At 38.9% G+C, this 21,265-nt stretch overlaps 1 protein-coding gene across 2 annotated transcripts in view; it reads left to right on the forward strand.

Moving 5' to 3' along the window:
- The window catches only part of casp7 (caspase 7, apoptosis-related cysteine peptidase), a 46,485-nt gene extending 27,426 nt beyond the window's left edge, over positions 1 to 19,059 (forward strand). For both annotated transcript variants that reach the window (XM_043712781.1, XM_043712782.1), the window contains exons 3-7: positions 8,473 to 8,621; positions 10,110 to 10,238; positions 11,191 to 11,366; positions 15,068 to 15,203; positions 18,241 to 19,059. In XM_043712781.1, the coding sequence (XP_043568716.1) occupies positions 8,473 to 8,621; positions 10,110 to 10,238; positions 11,191 to 11,366; positions 15,068 to 15,203; positions 18,241 to 18,473 (823 nt within the window). In that variant the 3' untranslated portion in view covers positions 18,474 to 19,059. The remainder of the gene's footprint in view (positions 1 to 8,472; positions 8,622 to 10,109; positions 10,239 to 11,190; positions 11,367 to 15,067; positions 15,204 to 18,240) is intronic.
- Positions 19,060 to 21,265: the final 2,206 nt, after the last annotated feature.

The following is a 21,265-nucleotide window of genomic DNA, read 5'->3' on the forward strand; positions in this document are numbered from 1 at the left end:
TATGTGAGCACTAGCAACAGCAAACGTTGACATCTGCCCATCTAAAAAATTCTCAAAATCCAGGCTAGTATTGTCGGCTGTAGAACTAATTAAAAAAGCATCTTGTTTCTTAAAATATTATCAAAGGATAATATCTACTTCACTGGATTGGCGTTATTCACATTTGAAAATGTGTTGCTGGAAAAGCGCAGCAGGCCAGGCAGCATCCAAGGAACAGGAGAATCGACGTTTCGGGCACAAGCCCTTCTTCAGGAAACACATTATTCACATTTGCAATGCTCGCAATGGTAATAGTTGACTCTGCAATTGGGCAATATTAATACTTGCATTTTCTTGTTTTTAAGAAATACCTTAGCAGATCATCTTTTATTTTTCAGTCAAGCCAAACATTGGGTAATTCCTTTTCCATAGAATCCCTACAATGTGGAAAAAAACCATTTGAACTAATAAGTCCACACCTATCCTCTGAAGAGTATACCACCCAGATCCATCCCGCTACCCTATCCACGTAACCCCACATTTCCTATAGCTAATCCACCTAACCTACACCTACGGGTAATTTCCTATGGCCTATCCACCTACCCTGCACATCTTTTCCTTTGGTGTTGTGGGGCCAAGAGTGTTCTTGCACTCCAGTGAGAGAACCAGTGAGAATCCCACTTCATTTCTGTGCAGGAAAATCCTGCAGGTACTTAAAATGTCCACCATTGGGTCTTCTTTCCAGTTTGAAGTCCCAGTGATGGATGCCCTGTCCACCAAATGCTGGCACCAATGTGTTGCCCCAGAGGCTGAGAATTGTCTTGGGATTCTGGGCTAGCAGATTGGGGTAGCAGAGTAGGAGTCATAGCAGATGGATGTGAAAGGCAGTGGAGGTAAGGTCTGGAGCTCATAGGTTTCTAGGGCATATTTGACCCACCCTCTCCCCTAAATTGCAGTCCAGTGATAGAGTGCCTGAAATTGAAGGATTTCCCTGCCCCTCCAGGAGACCAACCTGACAGGGTTTGTTAGGTGGCCTACTGTGCAGGCCCATTGCAGTTAAGGCTTAGCCAACACTATTATGGTGGGCTGAAGGATAACAGGTCTCCTTTTGCTTATTATTGGGAAGTCCCACATCAGCCCTTTCCTCTGATGAGAGGAAGAGATTTTGCTGTTGCTGGGAGACTGCCCCACAGCCTCTAATACATCAAAGTGGACTGGACCACAATGTTTCCCAACTTGTTGGGCTGCAATCAAACCAGTTCATTGAGTTTGAAAAGACATCTTTGTTCTCAGTTCTCCACAGGCTATTTTTGTTTGTCTTGAACCTCTGCAAATGAATTCTTTTGTTGAATTAATTTTGGATCTGGGCCATAGATCTACTGATCTTGGATGTACTCACTTCCTTTTCAGTAATAGCAAAGCAAAAATATTTATTTATAATTTACCAGACTTGCATTGTAAAATTTTGGAATGTACCAATAAAACATATGTTAGTAAAGCTGTCAAAAGGTTGATCTGTTAATTGTGTTCTGCCCAGAAACAAATCTGGGTATTTGATAATCTTTGAACATTTTCTCCTGAGATTCAGCCCAACTTTGACTATGCAGCCTCACAGGACATTATATCCTGCTTTTTGTATCTGTTATGGGAACAAACTGGTTTTCAGTGGGTAAAAAGTTCAACTTCAAATACCAGTATTTCATTATCGAATGAATTTACCATACACTGATATCAATGCCTGGTAGCAATATCACCATAATTTGAAGCTGTAACAATTGACAATAATCAGAAAATTAAATGTCGGGAAGAATTGGCCAGAATATTCCTGTGGGAAGTGTAAATCTGGAGCCTGGGAAATTCCTAGCTAGTTTTACTTAATTTGTTTCTTGAAAAAATCTTCCATCTTCTTATTTCAGAATACAGAACAAGATATTTACACAAGTAGTGTGAATGCTACAGTTTAGTCATGACGTTGAAGCATGTTAACAAGAAGTTCACACATGCCAAAGAATTTTTACCATGAATTTGGCAGATCCGATTATCTATAGAAACACAAGCTAGAGTATATACTTTGATTAAGGATCAATTTTGTTTTTAGAGTCTCCGATATGATGAATAAAAGTTTACTTCTACAATAAATTTTGGTAGTTAAAAGACCTGAAAATTCAGTATGGTGTTTGTCATGCTGATGATAATTCATTAAAATTCACACAACACCAGGTTATAGTCCAACAGGTTTATTTGGAAGCACTACCTTTCGGAGCGCTGCTCCCTCATCAGGTGGTTGTGGATTATAAGATCATAAGACTCAGAATTTAAAGTTTCAAAGTTTACAGTGTGATGTAACTGAAATTATATATTGAAAAATACCTGGATTGTTTATTAACTCTCTCATCTTTTAGAATGAACATGTTGGTTTCAGTTCTTTTGTATGTAAATCGCAGTACCTTCAGTGAACTTTGACAATTCGTGTCATGTTGGCCCAGATAATGCATTGAAGGTGTGAGGTGCCCTGTGTGAGACTGTCTGTGCCCCAATAGTCAGACTGATTCTAATCTAAAAAATGGATTTACAGAATCTCCGATGGATTCATGCTGTTTTTGAACAAAGTAAAATATAATTCTGCAAGTACAAATTCACCCCACAAGCTTATATGTGTGTATGTGCATGTCGGTGTGTGTTGGCGGGTGGGGAGGGTGAGGAATGTGTTGAGTATCTGTGAGACAGTGTGTGTATGTTGGTGTGGGAGTTTGAGTGTAAAGGGGTATAAGTCTGTGAGAGGGTACATGTGTGAGTTGTGGGAGTATACATGTGAGTATATGAGAGAGGGTCTGCGTGTGTGTATATAGTGCAATGGGATCATCTGTAGTGTGACATGAACTCAAGGTGCCGATTGAGGCCCTCCCTATGAGTACCGAACTTAACTATCAGCCTCTGCTTGGTCACTTTTCGTTGTTGCCTGTCCTGAAGTTCGCCTTGGAGGACGCTCACCCGAAGGTCCGAGGTCAAACGTCCTGTACCACTGAAGTGACTCTCTGACTGGGAGGGAGCACTCCTGTCTGTTGATTGTTGTGCAGTATCCATTCATCCGTTGCTGTAGCCTCTGCTTGGTCTCACCAATGTACCATGCCTCAGGGCATTCTTGCTGCAGCGTATGAGATAGACAACATTGGCTGAGTCGCATGAATACCTGCCATATGATGTCCTCACCTTAAATGCATTATCTGGTTCAACATGACACCAATTGTTAAAGTTCCCTTGAGAATGTAAATTCTAAATTTTCTGCGATTTACATATGATCGAACTGAAACCAACATGCCTATTCAAAAAATAGAGAGACTTAACAAACAATCCAGGTCTTTTTCAATATATAATTTCAGTTGCATCACACTGTAAACTTTTGCTATAAATTCTGTGTCTTACAATCTTATACTCCACAACCACCTGATGAAGGAGCAACAAGTGCTTCCAAATAAACTTGTTGGACTATAACCTGGCGTTGTGTGATTTTTAACTTTGTACTCCCCAGTCCAACACCATGATAATTAGACTAATCATCAATTATTTGTCAGAGATTGATTAGCTCTATGGCTAGTTTTAGAAAAGTCAAACACATTGTAGATTATGAAGCAGGCATTTACGGCAACCAATTAATTTCAGTACATGAGCAGCCTGAAGACTGACTGCCAGGCAGAGTCACAACATTGCATCTACACAGCATATGGAGTCTTTAAATGTGAACCCTCTTAAACACTAGGTACATGTACAGCAGCATTATATTTAATTCATATTATAGAGCAATATTTCCCAGAAAGCAATGCCAATGGGTGGCATGGTGGCTCAGTGGTTAGCATTACTTCCTCGCAGTGACAGGGCCCCAGGTTCGATTTTAGCCTTGGGTGACTGTCAGTGTGGAGTTCGCACATACTCCCCGTGTCTGTATGGGTTTTCTCTGGGTGCTCCAGTTTTTTTCCCACAATCCAAAGATATACAAGCTAGGTGGATTAGCCTTGGTAAATATGGGCTTATGGGCGTAAGGTAAGGATCGGGATGGGATGATCTTCGGAGGGTCAGTGGTGTCTTAATGGGCCAAGTGACCACCTCCTGCACTGGAGGGATTCTGTGGTTCTACCACCCTTCGGTATTGTGATTGCCAGAATATCCAAGGATTGTAGTTTAATTATGTAACTAATTGTAATATAATTTTTTTTAAGTTATCTAATATGTAGAACTTACTTGCTAAAATATATTGATGCTATGTTTTAGTCTTGCAAATTGCCTTTGACTTTACATCATCCTCGAACTTGTATAGCGGACATTCAATCAAATATGTCTGTGCTACTCCCTCATAGGAACAGCTCCATAAATTGGCAAATATTTCCTCTCCACATAATTATCCAATTTTCTTCTGCAAACCGTGATTCAATCTGCTTCCGCCTCTCTCTCAGATGATGCATTACAGATTCTAACCACTTGTTGAGTGATTAAAAAAACAAGAGGTTTCTTTATATCAACTTTGGTTCATTTACCATGGTGACCTCTTATTCTCAAACCGTCTGTCAACAGAAACAAACTTTTTTTCTATCCACCCAGACCTGTCAAAAGCCTTTTAAGCCGAACAGCCCAGTTTTGCCATCTAAGTCCCTCAGTGCCAGAAACATGTTTGTAAATCTCTTCTTTGCCTTCTCTAATACTTTCACTTTTTTCTTAAATGTTGGTGGTCAGACTTGATTATGACAGTCCAGTTAGGGCTGAAACAGTGTTTTATGAAAGTTCACCTTAGCCTCATTACTTTGTGACCTGCCTCCTACAACAATCTGTGCAGCCATACTCCCAGGTTCCTCTGTGCCTGCAACCCCTTTCGATTCATATCCTTTACCTCATATTGCCTTTTGTTGTGCTTCCTAACAAAATGTTACTCAACACTTATTTAACAATTCTCTACATTAAATTTAACCTACCAGATGACTGCCTAAATCCAGAGATGTGCAGTTAGGTGGATTGGTCCTAAATTGCTCCATAGTGTCCAGGGTTGTGCAAGCAGGGTGGATTAACCTTCATAAACATGGGGTTACAGGGATAATTTGGAGAACTCAGTCTGGGTGGGATGTTCTTTTGAGGGTGGGGGCAGACTCAATGGGCTGAATGGCCTGTTTCTGCATTGTAGGCGTTCTATGATTCTAAATCTACCAATTTGTTTGTCGCCTCTTGAAGTCCATCACTATCCTACTCCCAGTTAACCATATTTTTAAGTTTTGAACTTGCCTTCGCATCCCAGTCTGGTATGTCAATTTTCCAATAATTGGTGACAACTTCATACACACACACACACTGATACTGCAGGCCCTTGCAAGAAGAAATATGGACTGATGAGGTAGCAAAACATTCTGATAGGGTAATATTTGGTAGTGCTGAAAATGTATTGCTAGAAAAGAGCAGCAGGTCAGGCAGCATCCAAGGAGCAGGAGAATCAACGTTCGGGCATGAACCCTTCTTCAGGAATTCCTGAAGAAGGGCTCATGCCCGAAACATCGATTCTCCTGCTCCTTGGATGCTGGCTGACCTGCTGCGTTTTTCCAGCAACACATTTTCAGCTCTGATCTCCAGCATCTGCAGTCCTCACTTTCTCCTAATATTTGGTAGTAATCGTTTTTGTTAAGGTATATAGAAAATGAAATAAATTATTTTTAAAAAGTGAACAAATCCAGATATCAGAATGAAACTATAGATTATGTGTGGCTTTAGATAAATACAGAATTGTGCACTAGTTGATGCTCAATTAATGGTAAAATAAAACTGATTTTAACACCTGTATGCCATAATTGCATAAACGCCTGTTAATTGGTGAAAAATAATGTTAAACCAGCTTGTGGGTGAAACATTGTAAGGAAAATTGTTTGATTGTTGATTATAAGGGTACAATTTGTAATTTGTACCACCTAGAACATTTGATATTTGTTCTTTGTCTCAGGTGTTGTTTCTGTAGATGCAATCGTGGTTCAGGATTACAATTCAATCTTCCTCTGCCTGTTGTATAATTCAGGCCAGTAGTCATGAATTTCTGAGGAGCTCCTTCCTCAGTTGTCCATGTAGCAGTCAGTTTTGTGCATTTTCATTCCCGGGGAAGGACCATTTGCATTGGAGAGCATAGATGGCTAGGGGCTTGCTGGAAGTAGTGCAGTCATCTTCCTTCTCAGGTACCAATAACTTCTCAGCAACCTCTTGCCATTCTACCTATGGAGCAAGTAATTCCAGATAAAAGACCTGTGGATAACTTGAATTTAAGAAAATGATACCCTTCAATTTAGGCCATTAAACCATTCAAAATCTAGAAGGTTGAGCTCCTTTCCTCCAGGATTTATTCTGGCCATTACACAGGTGCACCTTTGCAGTGAGGATACTTTCGAGATTTCTGGCAGGTGACATTCTGTACAAATCCTCTTCTGACATTGACATAAAGTGTGTTTGGCCACAGGAAGCCCAATTCAACTTGAGGCAGAATTTCGCAACCTTAGAAAAGTGAAGAGATCTGGTAGAGCTGAGCTCTACCCCAAATAAAACTCCCTCACCTGTTGGTTATGCATTGCTACATTGTTTTACCCTGCCTAGGAATTTTTCATCTGGTAGGTCTAGTGAATATTTCCTCCCCAGCCCACTTCCTGGCATGATTCAAAAATGAAGGTGGTTTGGATCTTGAATTGCTCAAAACAAATTGGCTGTGGAGAACCAATGGGAGTCCTTAGCACCAATGTCTCAAGTTCAAAACCGTTCTGAGTTACATTAACAGAAGCAATTAAAAGATTACATTGTGAATTTGACATAGCAGTATTCTAAATGTTGGGAACAGCTAGATGACCGAAAGGAGAAAAATCAAGTTAAAGGATTGTTGTAGGCTGATGACCAGTACTCTGATTTCACCTGCTCACTCACGAGCATTCATGCTCTTTAACGAAGAAAGGTTTCGTTGGCAACTGAATAACTTTGCATTGCATATGAGAACTTGTATAAAATTGTGTGAGAGTCCTCATTCAGCAAACAATGTCATTTGATATTTCCTAGCCTCGGCTGAATCTCCAACCTCAGGGTCTTTGATAAACTCAAGATTGGTTCACTATCCAAATTTGAAATGAAAAATAGTCAGAGCAAACTTCCTCAAGTTGCTGATAAAATTAGAAATTTGTTGTCCTTAACTTTCATTCTTCCTGGAGCTCCGCATGCCAGTGGTAATAATAGATAGCATGGACCCTGTGAAGTAGTGTGCTCCAAATGATCTGCTATCCTTGTTAGTTTAGATAGTTGTGATTGCGGGGTTTGGATGTTGAAGGAGCAAGCTTTGGTAAATTCTTGTTGTAAACTTTGTAGCTACTACTTACTCAAGTAGATATATTAAAAAAATCAGAAGAATCTTTTAGAGCCTAATCATTTAAATAAATAAACAAGCAATTGTTTTTATTGGATAGTAATTGAGTGAGTTAATTCCTCCAGCATTCTCCCATTCATAATTATCTGAGATTACCCATAAGAAATTTTCAAGTGGCTGCCAATCTACAGACAAGTATTCCGAATGACAGCACTTTGCCTCTGGATAGACAAATGTGGAGCACATGCCAAATCATAGAATCCCTACAGTGTGGGAACAAGCCATTTGGCCCAACAAGTTCACACTAACCCTCTGAAGAGTATCCCATCCAGACCCATTTGCTTACCCTATTGCTGTAACATTTTCCCCTAACTAATGCACCTAACCTACACATCCCTGATCACTATGGGCAATTTAGCGTAGCCAATTCATCGAACCTGCGCATCTTTGAATTGTGGGAGGAAGCTGGAGCACCCAAAGGAAACTTATGCAGATACGGGGAGAATGTGCAAACTCCACACTGACAGTCGTCCGAGGTTGGAATCAAACTCAGGTCCCTGGCGCTATGAGGCAGCAATCCTAACCACTGAGCCACCATGTCAACCTGAGTTCATCTTGAGAGAAATAGTCTAGGTGAACACATTCCTCAGCAAGAACTAAATTTCATAAACAGGTTTCTGACTATATGCCATTCATGCACGACGCCAGATGATGTCTGTTAATCTTCAAGAAGACCTGCAAGTGGGCAGCTCAGTGGTTAGCACTGCTGCTTCACAACACCAGGGACCCAGGTTCGATTCCCACCTCAGGCGACTATCTGTGTGGAGTTTGCACGTTCTCTCTGTGTCTGCGTGGGTTTATTTCGAGTGCTCCAATTTCCTCCCACAATCCAAAGATGAGCAGTTTAGGTGAACTGGCCACACTAAATTGCCCATAGTGTTAAGGTCATTAGTCAGGTGTAAATATAGGGTAGGGGCACGGGTCTAGGTGGTTTACTCTTCAGAGGGTCGGTGTAGACTTGTTGGGCCAAATGGCCTGTTTCCATTCTGTAGGGAATCTAATCTAAGTAGCATTATTGGAGCTTATAGCAGTAAATTAAATGTATGGCAAATGATCTTGTTTTTATTTTCCAGGAAAAAAACAAAGGATGAACGAGAAAAGAATCCAGAAATTTCTGATTGTCACACCCGGGTTGTTGCTTCTACATTCCTGTACAATATGAACTTCAAAAGAGTAGGAAAATGCATTATTATCAACAATAAGAATTTTGATGACAAAACAGGTATTGAGTCACTTTCATGACTCCTCTTTCTTTGTCTAATGGATACTATGCCACACATGTCAAACTGCATAGATTGGTTCTGAACAATAACAGTAATTATTTCCATTATTATTCTGCATTAAATAATTTATTAGGCTTGTTTCCACATTGTACATTATTAGTTCCTTTTTCCTCTATGATGTATCAAGGCTTTTATTTGGAAAAAGGAGAGATGAAACAGTGTAGATGAGCCTCAATGGGTTCCATTAAGTTAATATTTTGGGGCCTCGTGCTAATGCATGCAGTGAATGAGCTGGAACTGACTGGATGACACCAAAATAGGAGGTGTAGTGGAGAATGAAGAAGATTATCTCAGAATACAATGGGACCTTGATCAGATCGGGCTGGGGAGTGGCAGATGGAGTTTAATTTAGATAAATGTGAGGTGTTGCATTTTGGTCAGGGCAGGACTTATACAGTTAATGTTAGGACCATGGGGAGTGTTGCTGAACAAAAACACCTAGGATGCAGGTGCGTAGTTCCTTGAAAGTGAAGTTGCATGTCGACTTCAGGATGGTGAAGAAGGTATTTAGTACGCTTGCCTTCATTGGTCAGTACATTGAGTACAGGAGTTAGAATGTCATATTGTGGCTGCACAGGGCACTGGTGAGGCCACAGATCTGATCATCTTGCTAAGGAAAGATGTGAAATTTGAAAGGATTCAGAAAAGATTTACAAGGATGTTGTTGAGATTGGAGGGTTTGAGCTATAGGGAGAGGCTGAATAGGCTGCAGCTATTTTCCTTGGACTGTTGGAAGTTGAGGGTGGCCTTTATAGAGATTTATAAAATCATGAGGGGCATAAATAGAATGAATAGCCAAGATTGTTTTCTCTGGGTAGGGGAGTCCAAAACTTGAGGGCATAGGTTTAAGGTGAATAGGGAAAGATTTAAAAGGGACCTGAGGGGCAACTTTTTCACGCAGAGAGTCGTGTGTGTATGGAATGAGCAGCCAGAGGAAGTGACGGAGGCAGATACAACATTTTAAAAGGCATCTGAATGGGTAAGAGGGTTTAGAAGGGGTATGGGCTAAATGCTGGCAAATGGAATAAGATTAGTTTAGGATATCTGGTTGGTACAGACAACTTGGACTGAAGGGTCTGTTTCTGTGCTGAATAACTCTATGACTGCATACAGTGGTCATTCAAATGAACAAACTGCAAGCAGTGGGCATGCTGCCTTCCTTACACAGATAAATTTGCATCACAATCCCTATGCCTCTTTTCAGGGCCTAACCAGTTTAGTCTTGTATGTCTCCAGAGTTATGGCCCGTTTCTTATGCTTGTTTTCTGAAGCCATGTAACTTTTTGCAAACTATAGAACCTTAAAGACAAGAGTTAGTAAAGCCAGGCACAGACTGGCAGCAAGCTTTCAATTTAATGTTGTATTATTTTGCTGACTGAAGTAACTGTGGAAAGGCACTATAACAGTTGTTATATTGTTTGTTCCAGAAATGAATGTGCGTAATGGCACTGACATTGATGCTGGGAATCTGATGACATGTTTTAGCTCTTTGGGTTTCAACGTTGTTGTTTTAAATGATCAGACGTGTTCTCAAATGGAGAATATATTGCATGCTGGTGAGTAAATGCGTAAAACAAATGGGACTGAAGATTGCAATTTAAATAAATAGATGATGTTTACCTTTTTTATAACTAGGTTTTAGTCATTAAGCTCCTCAAGTCCAAACTACCACATTGTTATTACAATCTATTGTAGAACTAAGAAAAGTTTTATATTCATTGATTGTAGTTTCTAAGTTGACAGCATTTGCCTCGGTCAAAATGACCAAGGCTCATTTAAACTAGTGCTTATATGATGGAGGAGAAACTAAACTCCTTTCTATGGGGGAATGGCAAATGTTTATACAATTGCTCTTGATGACAGCACTGCATATTTTTATGGCTGTGCACCTTCCCCTACTAAAGGAAATTAAGTTATCAAATGCTTCCTCCCAAAACATTGTAAATGTTGATATGTTTGTTTACCACTGCTGGAATATAAACACTATTCCTGAAAATTGGTACAAGATGGGGATAAATTGGTAAGATCACCTTTATGAAAAGTGCAGGTATATTGAATTAAGTTCAGCTGTGATTTGTATCTGTTGACGTGTACTGTCTAATCACTTGGTAAGTGCCTATTTAAGTTAAAATCTCACTGGCCATATCTACTAGTACTACTTTGGTTAAAACAATTTGGGAATGTGACAGTGGTTACAATGCTGTCACTGTCCACATCTGTTGGCTTAAGGTAGCAGTGGTCTGGAAATTATCCTTCCTGAAATGAGAAGCACAATTAGGTATCATAACAAAGTTTTAATATTTCTTTTGACGTTTCTGGCATGTGTTGTTGGGAAGGGCCATGATTTGCAAATAGATTTGCTATTTTAATTTTTGGTAACTCAACAGTCAGTATGTAATTCTGTACTGATCAATATAAGTGATGACACACAAAGATTTTTTTAATTCAATGAAAATATTTCCTTTGGAATAACACAATTTTGTATTTAAATACTGTGACTTGTTTTAGTTTCTCAGGAAAACCACTCCAACAATGCCTGCTTTGCATGTATCCTTTTAAGCCACGGTGATGAAGGCATGATCTATGGTACAGACGGAGCAATGCCTATAAAGAGACTCACTTCTCTCTTCCGAGGGGATATGTGCAAGACCCTTGTGGGGAAACCGAAACTCTTTTTCATTCAGGTAATGTGATCATCCATGACTTTGCTCCAATAATAGACTTTCTGATAATGTCCTCACAGATAATCATGAAGAATTTTTTTAATCTATTTAGAAAAAAGACAGGTTCAATTTTCCTTCTTGTGTACCTGAGGGCTTGTTATTTCCCAAGTGGAATATACAATCTGAAGAGGTACAGTCATCTACATTGCTGCAATGTACAAGGTTTCTAGGGACTTCCCCAGGTTTTGTGCTATGCCTTTGGAATGAAGCAGAAGTGGGCATTCCAAACTTCCTTCAATTTTGTCTTGTTCTGTGCATTAAGTGCTCTGATCAATGAGAGCAATCCCTTTAGCAGTAGTACCTGTGCTCTCCTGAGGTAACAGCAGATGTCTGTAGGGAGTATTCTTTCTTAGTTGTTGTATAATGAATTTCTTTTCCAACCCACCGCTTCATAGCTCAAGTGTCTTTGGTACTTAGAACTTAGAACATAGAACAGGCCCTTCAGCCCACGATGTTGTGCCGACCACTGATCCTCATGTATGCACCCTCAAATTTCTGTGACTATATGTATGTCGAGGAGTCTTTTAAATGTCCCCAATGACCCTGCCTCCACAACTGCTGCTGGCAATGCATTCCATGCTCTCACAACTCTCTGTGTAAAGAACCCGCCTCTGACATGCTCTCGATACTTTCCTCCAACCAGCTTAAAACTATGACCCATCATGTTAGTCATTTCTGCCCTGGGAAATAGTCTCTGGCTATCGACTCTATCTATGCCTCTCATTACCTTGTGTACCTCAATTAGGCCCCTTCTCCTCCTTTTCTCCAATGAAAAAAGTCCGAGCTCAGTCAACCTCTCCTCATAAGATAAGCCCTCCAGTCCAGGCAGCATCCTGGTAAACCTCCTCTGAACCCGCTCCAAAGCATCCACATCTTTCTTATAATAGGGCGACCAGAACTGAACGCAGTATTCCAAGTGCGGTCTAACCAAAGTTTTATAGAGCTGCAACGAGATCTCACGACTCTTAAACTTAAACTTGAGCTCACTAACCCAGTGTCAGCAACAGGATGGTGAGAGATGTGCCTATTTGTAGCAAGTCTAGACTAGGGGCTGCTGAGTGAGTGAGTGAGTGGAGAATCCAAGGGGTTTTAGGAAGAAGAGCTGCTGACTGAGGTCAGATGGTTGGTGGACTACTGACTGACTGAATAGGATGGGGAGGAAAATCATTGATATATCTCTTAGCTGGCAAATGTTCTTACAACACGTTGATCAAAAGTTTGCAATTAATTTCTTCAGCATATTGTTAAAAACGTCACTGGAGTACTTTATTTCTTTGTAAATGTACCAGAGGACAGTGAACACAGAAAAATATCATGCACAATTTACATCCAGTGATCATACAACATGACTTCAAATTGTTTGCCCTTATTATAACTTTTTTGTTTGTGATTTTTTTCTGATGTATAGTCATTAGTGAAATAATTAAAGCAGGGACTATCTGTTGGGGTATGCCAAAAAAAAAATCCTAAATCTGAATAGAGATAAATAACTGTTTGGGAACCACTGCTCTTTACACTAGAATGTAAAACCAGAGTGTTTAGTTTTTAATGGTACTTTGTTGATTAAATTTAACATTTAATTTGTTGATGAATAAAAGAATATGACAATAGTGCCAAAATAAAAAAAAACTGCACAGCTTAATGTTGGGGATATGTTATTCTGCTAATGACATTCCTGTGATCATACTCAAGCTTTTCATTGTGAACTAGGTAAATATTTGGTAATGGTCGTAATTAGGAACTTAAAACATGAGTGAAGGTTGCATCCTGTAACAGCATGGTGACAAAAGCATGATTTTCACCAAAGACTGAGCAAAGCTGGTAATGAGACTCACTTCTCTCCTCTGAAGGGATATGTCCAATGTACATGTGAGAAAACCAGAATGATATTTCATTCAGATAATATACCCAACCATGATCTTGCTCTGATAATTGCCTTGCCAACAACATTTTTGTGGGTGGACTTGAGGAATTATTTAATGCATGAAGAAAAGTTGCATGTTTGTTTTTATTCCCCCTCCTGTACCTGAGAAATTGTTTTTTTTCCCCAGATGTGATATATACAGAAGTATGATGTAGAATCAGGTACAAACACTGCACCCTGCAGGATTTCTGGGGCCTTTCCCAGGTTCTTATGCCTTGAGGTTACATTTGACAAATATTCACGTATAAATACTTAATACATTTTGTGCAGTTTTATCTATTTATAAACAGCAAAAGAATTACACGGGAAACCAAAGGGGAAGCGTTTCTGCTTTGATATCCTGGTACAGATTGTGGCCAAAATTTTGCCCATGTAGAAAAATGCTTTTATCCAATTCCCAATGTTTTCATTCAACTTGGGGAATTTAAAAATCTGCCATAAGCAAATACAATGAGACACTTTTAGAAACACAATTTTGTTAAAATTTGTTAAATGATAAGCCATAATTTATTTGAGGGAGAGAGCTTGATGCAGATTGAGTTGTGCAGCTCAATGTTGTTCTGTTTCCCTGTTCACCAATGCTGCCAGATTTGTTGTGATCCTCCAGCACTTTGTTTTATTAAAGCACTTTAACTCAGTGTCCTACAAGAAAACAGTTGTGAGAAATCTAGTTTTAAAAATGGCTGAAAATTATATTTTTTAAAAGAAGGTACAAAATTATTTCCTGTTTGTTTGGAATACAGTGGCCAGCTCCTGAATAATTATTTACTAAAAATGTCAAAAACCTTTCAAAACATAGCTGTTATGTCAGAAACAATATACTATAAATGCTAGAAATCTAAAATAATTGCTTGGTAATACAAAACATGATTGTTGTGATCATCTGAAATTTAGCATTCTTGTAGAATGGAAGCAGGCCATTTGGCCCAACTAGTTCACACCGACCCTCCGAAGAATAAGAGCTGAAAATGTGTTGCTGGAAAAGCGCAGCAGGTCAGGCAGCATCCAGGGAACAGGAGAATCGACGTTTCGGGCATAAGCCCTTCCTGAAGAAGGGCTTATGCCCGAAACATCGATTCTCCTGTTCCCTGGATGCTGCCTGACCTGCTGCGCTTTTCCAGCAACACATTTTCAGCTCTGATCTCCAGCATCTGCAGACCTCACTTTCTCCTCCGAAGAATAACCCTACCAGACCCATTCCCCTACTCTATTATCCTATATTTACATCTAACTAATGCACCTAACCTACACATCCCTGAACACCATGGGCAGTTTAGCATGGTGAACTTACCTAACCTGCATGTCTTTACAATGTGGGAGGAAACCAGAGCGCCCGGAGGAAACTCACGCAGACATGGGGCAAATGTGCAAACTCCACACAGACTATAGGAATTGAACCTGGATCCCTGGTGCTGTGAGGCAGCAGTACTAACCAGTGAGCCACCATGCCACCCCATGTGTTTGTCCTGATGAATCCACTATTAAAAGCTTCAACAATTTGTCCCTTTTCAACAATAAGGATGAACTAAAATCCTCATCAGTGTTTCTCATTAGAAAAACAATGTCAACGTTTCAGGTTTGGGAGAACAATCCAATTGAGTGGATACATTAAGCTCAGAATTTATTTGAATTTTGATGTTTATGCACTGTAATTTGAAGCCTCAGTGTCTTATTCAATTATATTATGACAGATTATGTATATGCTTGAACTAACCACTGTTTTTCTGGTTTGCTTCAGGCTTGTAGAGGTTCAGAATTTGATCAAGGAATTCAGACCGATTCTGGACCTGCTTGTGATGTAGAAACTGATGCAAATCCTCATCACAAAATCCCAGTGGAAGCTGACTTCTTGTATGCCTATTCCACTGTACCAGGTAATGCACAGTTTGTTGCCCTGATGTATAATATTTCCATCTTTCATCAATTAATTAAATTAAATTAGCGCCTTTTATTTTAAACTAGTCCTTTGCCCCATTTCTCTTGGTTTATTTTAACCTGATTTTAATGGGTGAGAAATGGGATGTCACTATGGCCTCAAGGGCAGAATTAATTTGGCTAGAGCTCAAGAATAAAAAAGGTGCAATAATATTTTTCGGTGTAATCTATAGACTATTAACTGGTGGGAAGGATGTGGAGAACAATCTGCAGGAATTTGATTACCCAAATATGGACTGGGTTATGGTGGTGTAGGGGGAAGCAAGGGGCACTGTTCCTAAATTTGCATTGAGGAGAATTTCCTACAATAGTACATGTCCAGTCTAACAAAAAAGGATGCACTGTTGAATATAGTACTTGGAAATGAGTTTGGCCAAGAGATTAAGTGTCAATGGGAGACCGTTCAGGAAACAGTAATCATTGTATTGCAAGGTTTAGGATGATCGTGGAGATTGACAATTCAGGTTAAGAAAAATCAGATGGCAGAGAGCTGGTTTCAATGGCGAAAGAAAAGAGGTGGATAGACTGGAATGAAAGGTTGTAATTGAGCAGTGAGCTACCTTTCAAAGAGTTGCTTTTTCAGATATTGTCAAGGTAGATTCCCTCGAAAGGAAATGGTAGGACATACAAGTCCAGAGGTCTTGGAATGACAAAGGTGATAGAAATTAAGATGAAGAATAAAGTCTGTTTATGACAAGCGTCAGGTAGAAAATATAGTTGAGAACCAAGAGGTTCAGAGGGAGGGGCAGAAAAAACCTGTTAGAGAAGCAAAGAGAAATTATGAGAAAAAAACCTGCCAGACAACATAAAGGAAGCCTAGAGTCTTTGACAGCCATATAAATAATAAATAGTGGTAAGAGAAGAAGGAAGGCCAATTTAAATAAACTATCTTTGCTAAGATCAACTTACAACAGAACAACCTTTAGCTAAACAATTGTTAATTTGTGAAATATAAAAAGAGAGGATATGAAATTTTCTGGATGACCTTCAGTCTGCTGATCTTGTCCATGTAGCTAGGACACCAGACAGTTTATTCAGGAGATGTAAAGAAGTCATCGTCCAGGAGTTTCTCAGGAGAATTGTTGTCAGTTTATTTTTTTTCAGTATTCACATTAATTTATCAAAAGCTTTGCTCAGAAAGGTGAAAAGCGATATCTTTCTCAGCAGGCTAATCACACCAAACTCCAAGCAATATCCCAAAAACCCAACACTTAACTGGCATAAAGCCAGCCATGTAACTTGTAGTAAACGAGGCTATAAAACCTTGGCTGTTTTCTTGCTTAAGAAATACTTCCAGGAATTCTTTTTTAGAAAAACATCCACAGTGACCTTTCTTATTAAAAAATGTCTAGGCATCTCCTCCATTTTCAAAGTGACCAAAAGTTCTCAAACTTTTAATCATAAGTTTCCAAAAGTATTTGTAATGGAAGCACCTTCACAGCAATTCACACACAAACTTGGTCAGTTTACTGAAGAACATTTTGAAGATGTATAAATGGTTGTTCATGATAGTTAAGAGTAGAACAGATTTGACAGTATAAAAATAAGGGTCAGATTACAAAACCTGTTCATACGATTTGAGTGTTTTTCTCCTTTGTTATAAAGACTGTATGTTTTCACTTTTTTGTGTATTCTTGATTGGAGACTAAAATGGGAAAAAGGCTCTTAGCAACCGAGGATTATAGAAAAATTTAGTGCACTTCCTGAAAACAAATTACCTAACACTCATTGTAGATTACGTTTACACAGCTATTTTTTCAAGCGGTGGGAAGGTTATTACACATGAGCTAAGGCCAAGTGGTGACCTGTTGCTACTTAGATTAAATTACCTACCGTATGGAAACAAGCCCTTCAGCCCAACAAGTCCACACTGACACTCTGAAGAATAATCCACCCAGAACCATTCCCCTAACTTACATTTATCCCTGACTGATGCATCTAACACTATGGGCAATTTAGCATGGCCAGTTAACCTAACCTGCACAACTTTAGATTGTGGGAGGAAACTGGAGCACCATGCAGACACAGGGAGAATGTGCAAACTCCACACAGACAGTTGCCCGAGGCCAGAATCGAACCCGGGTCCCTGCCACTGTGAGGCAGCAGTGCTAACCACTGAGCCATGATAAAGGTCTTCTGCTTCTGTAGTTATGTGATTAGTTCCCGGGTTGCTTAGCAGCTTGTGGGTATGAATGTTGGCCTGTAAACCATCAGACCTCCCAAAAGGTACGAGCTGTCCTTTTCTGTGCAGTAGCGAATACTTCAAGCAAGAAGAAAGCCTATTTATTTCCCTTGTCAGTTGCTGTAAGATATTGTCTTAGCCAATAAGTCAGAGACTTTTGTTGTGTATACCAGTCATCCTGTGCCTCCCACAAGCAAGTGAAAGTACGTGGAGTTGAAAATTCAAGGGAGAGCAAGTCCTGGCAAGCCAGCAGGGACAGGGACCACTGAACTGCCATCTCAGTCTTTTCCTCTGCCCAGAACATTCATTTTCCTTTGTCTGACCATTTGTGTTTAAATGAGTTTTAATTAATACAGCTATGTTTGTAGTTCATAATTGCTTATCTGTAGATAGAATATAATTACTTGTAATAAATAGTAAAACTTACTAAGTGCAAAAACCTGACTTCTGCTTTCTGTCAATCTGTATCTAAAAGACAGGTAAATTGACAAATTGCACATACTTTCATAAAATATTTAATTTTATGATGACTCCAGAAATGACAGGGTTTGATTTCCAGTGTGCTACTCCATTGAGGCATAATCACGTGCACATAATTTTTTTAAAAAATTACGGGACTACTAATTATCCAATGGGAGCAATGTTAAACCTAGATAATACACTTGAAGTTAATTATTTATATGGTTACAGTAAAAACTTGATTTATTAATTGAAGATTCAAGATGAAAGTCTTAACTACTGTGCCCTTGCTCAGCATATTCTGGAAGTATAAAATGTGGTGTCTGTCATTGCAGGCTATTACTCATGGAGGAATCCAGGCAAGGGTTCTTGGTTTGCACAGGCCCTGTGTAATGCCTTCACAGAATATGGTAAAGAATTTGAGATCATGCAGATCCTAACCAGAGTCAACTACATGGTGGCCATGCATTTTGAGTCTTGGTCTGAAGATCCACGATTCAGTGAAAAGAAGCAGATACCCTGCATTGTCTCCATGCTGACAAAGGAACTTTACTTTAAAAAGAAATAAAGCACAACATCCTCAGTTTACATTTCAGGGAAGTTTTTAATTTTAAGATTTAAATTGCTCTTTAGGTCAAACTTTTTAGTGGAGCTTTCAAAATAAGCTGAAGCAAAATGCAGAATTCAGAAGAACCATTTGCTATCTGTGAGTGACCACTTACTACTTGTGTTTCATATTCTGAAGCATGACAAAACATAGATAATGAACTATCAGCTCTGTTATTGTCTGTATCAATACACAATGCAGCTTATAAATGGCAATTCTGTGCAACTGCAAAATTCAAAGCATGGTTGACCTGGATTCATGTCTCAAATTTGATATGACTTCTTGTTTGAGTTATTATTTAAACCTCAGCAGGGTGAATTCCATATGGTTTTTTTGATGAGCCAAGAGCTTTAAACTTGAACAAAGACATTCATCAAATATATTTCGTTTATGTTTCTCAACAAAGTTTTGAGACAGGGGATTTTTAAATGCTTCATATATATCTCAGCAATGTTCATATTTTTTTCAGCCAATACAGTATTTTTCAGTTTTGTTTTTTTCCTGCCAAGAAACATTAAAATCCATTCTCTACAAAAGCAAAGAATAAGTTCTCTTGCCTTATGTTTATGTACTAATGTTGATGTATTTTTTTAAAACTTACTTTGTCAAACTCTTGTACCTGAGGCTCTTAGGAAACAGTCCTTACTTTTAAATGAACATGCTTTTCACTGATTTTAATCAATTTTCTGTATTTCACAGCATGTTGATAAATACTGAAAATGGAATTGAATTGGAACTTAATTTTAACAACATTTAGCCTATTATTTCTTGGACCTTTGGTTTCCTTTTGGACAGTGAACGCTTGTACTCATTTATTGCTGTACGTAGCATTCCCCTTAATGAACACCAAAGCAGACTAACTCTTTTATTACTTGGTTACTGATTGGATAATAGTGGTGCAGATTATTAGCTCACATATTTCTATTCACTTCAGAAATAATGACTTATATAAAGAGTATTGAGTTTTGATAAAGAATTATGTAAGTATTAATAGCTAGAAAATGTGTGACAGGAAATAATAATTTATCCAATTTAATGGCAACTATTACCCTAAAAAATATCAAGGCTAGATTTCCCAGCTGTTATGTATTTAATGCTCAGAGTAACTAATCCTGTAATCATGACCTCAAGACCTGACCACTTAAAACTCAATGAATAATTTCGGTCTGCCAGATCAAAGCTATGAGTGCCGTTGTTATATAGGACATGATTGCCACAATCTGAGTGTACAGCTGCTAATGCTCTGTCATAATCTTGCTTGAAAATCTCATTAAAGGGAACCTATTTTCCTCAACATTCCAGGTCATTACTGAAAGAATGGGGATATTATAAAAACTTAATTAGTGGCTGTGTAATTTCAAGTTCCCTTGTGGTTCTGGCATTAATATTTCTTAGTTATCCACCAAAGGTGGCCTAAAGTGTCAGATTAAACAAAGGTATTCGCCACGCGCCGAATTTCAAAGTATGCTCGATTTGCATTTGTCAGTATTTACTGTTTTAAAAAATATTATCATTTACCATTAGGGTTATTTTGCTTATGGCAAGCACAAAGATATGTAAATTGTGTACACTTCATTTCATGATCACACAGAATTGATGGAATACAGAAAACTGTTCACAGAAAGGTCAGTAATGCAGATCTAAAGTAATGGGGAGGCCATTCAGCCAAATTTCATAGAATCCCGAAGTGGAAGCAGGCTATTTGGCCCATCAAGTTCACACTGATCCTCCAAAGCACATCCCACCCAGACCCATCCCATACTGTATTCCTATAACCCTGTATTTCCCATTGCCAGTTCACCTAGACTGCATCCTGGGAAGTATGGGCAATTTAGCATGGCCAGTCCACCTTGCACATCTTTGGACTGAATAAGTAATTTCTACTGACTAAATAATGTCAACTTAATACCAAATTCATTTGCAAATATGATGTGGTCTACAGCCTCATTTTACAACCTGAGATTGTAACCAGCCAGAATTTCTGATCACTAACGGTAAAATTTGTTGACTTGGTCTAAAATTCATAATTTGGTATGATTTCAATATTCAAAATAGCAGCTCCCTCCATTGAGGCACAACAGAAGCCTTCTCTCACTAAGTATGTGATAGGGAAATTGCAGCACTGAATACAGGAGTAACATAAAACAATATTCCATTAAGAAAAGTGAATGAGTTTATAATTTTTAGATGTGACAAGCACCTTTCATTTCATCCCCACTGCCCCAGTTGAGGTGAATCACAAATCCTTATTGGGATATGGGGGATTTAATTTTTTTTAATTCCTCATCTTGCTCTGCAACATTGTTCCCTATTGTCTTCAGATTCTCTCCAGGCATGAACCAGAGGGCACTGTGGAGTAGTCTGGGAATGTCCTCAAACATGTTCAGAATGATTTCTGAGACACACCAGAGAAGGGAAAGACTTCACAAAATGATATAGCACAGAAGGAGGCCATTGAGCCCCTTGAGCCAGTGCTGGCACTTTGAAATTTTCAATGCACTTTCTTCATAGGCCGGTAATTTTTCATATTGAATTTCTTTTAGAAACATTATTATTGAATTCATTGTTGATCACAACAACTCAGTGTATTGACTTTTCCATGTGTCACCTCTACTTTTTCCCATTACTTTAGATCTGCATTCTCCAATTACTGCAAACTGTTTCCTGTATTCCATCAAAGCCCTCCAAGAACTTAAACAAATCTTCCTTTAACCTCTGTTTAAGGAAACCATCCCTAGATTCTCTGGCCTGTT

Source organism: Chiloscyllium plagiosum, chromosome 22, assembly GCF_004010195.1.
Source record: "Chiloscyllium plagiosum isolate BGI_BamShark_2017 chromosome 22, ASM401019v2, whole genome shotgun sequence".
In the NCBI taxonomy this organism is placed as follows: domain Eukaryota; kingdom Metazoa; phylum Chordata; class Chondrichthyes; order Orectolobiformes; family Hemiscylliidae; genus Chiloscyllium; species Chiloscyllium plagiosum.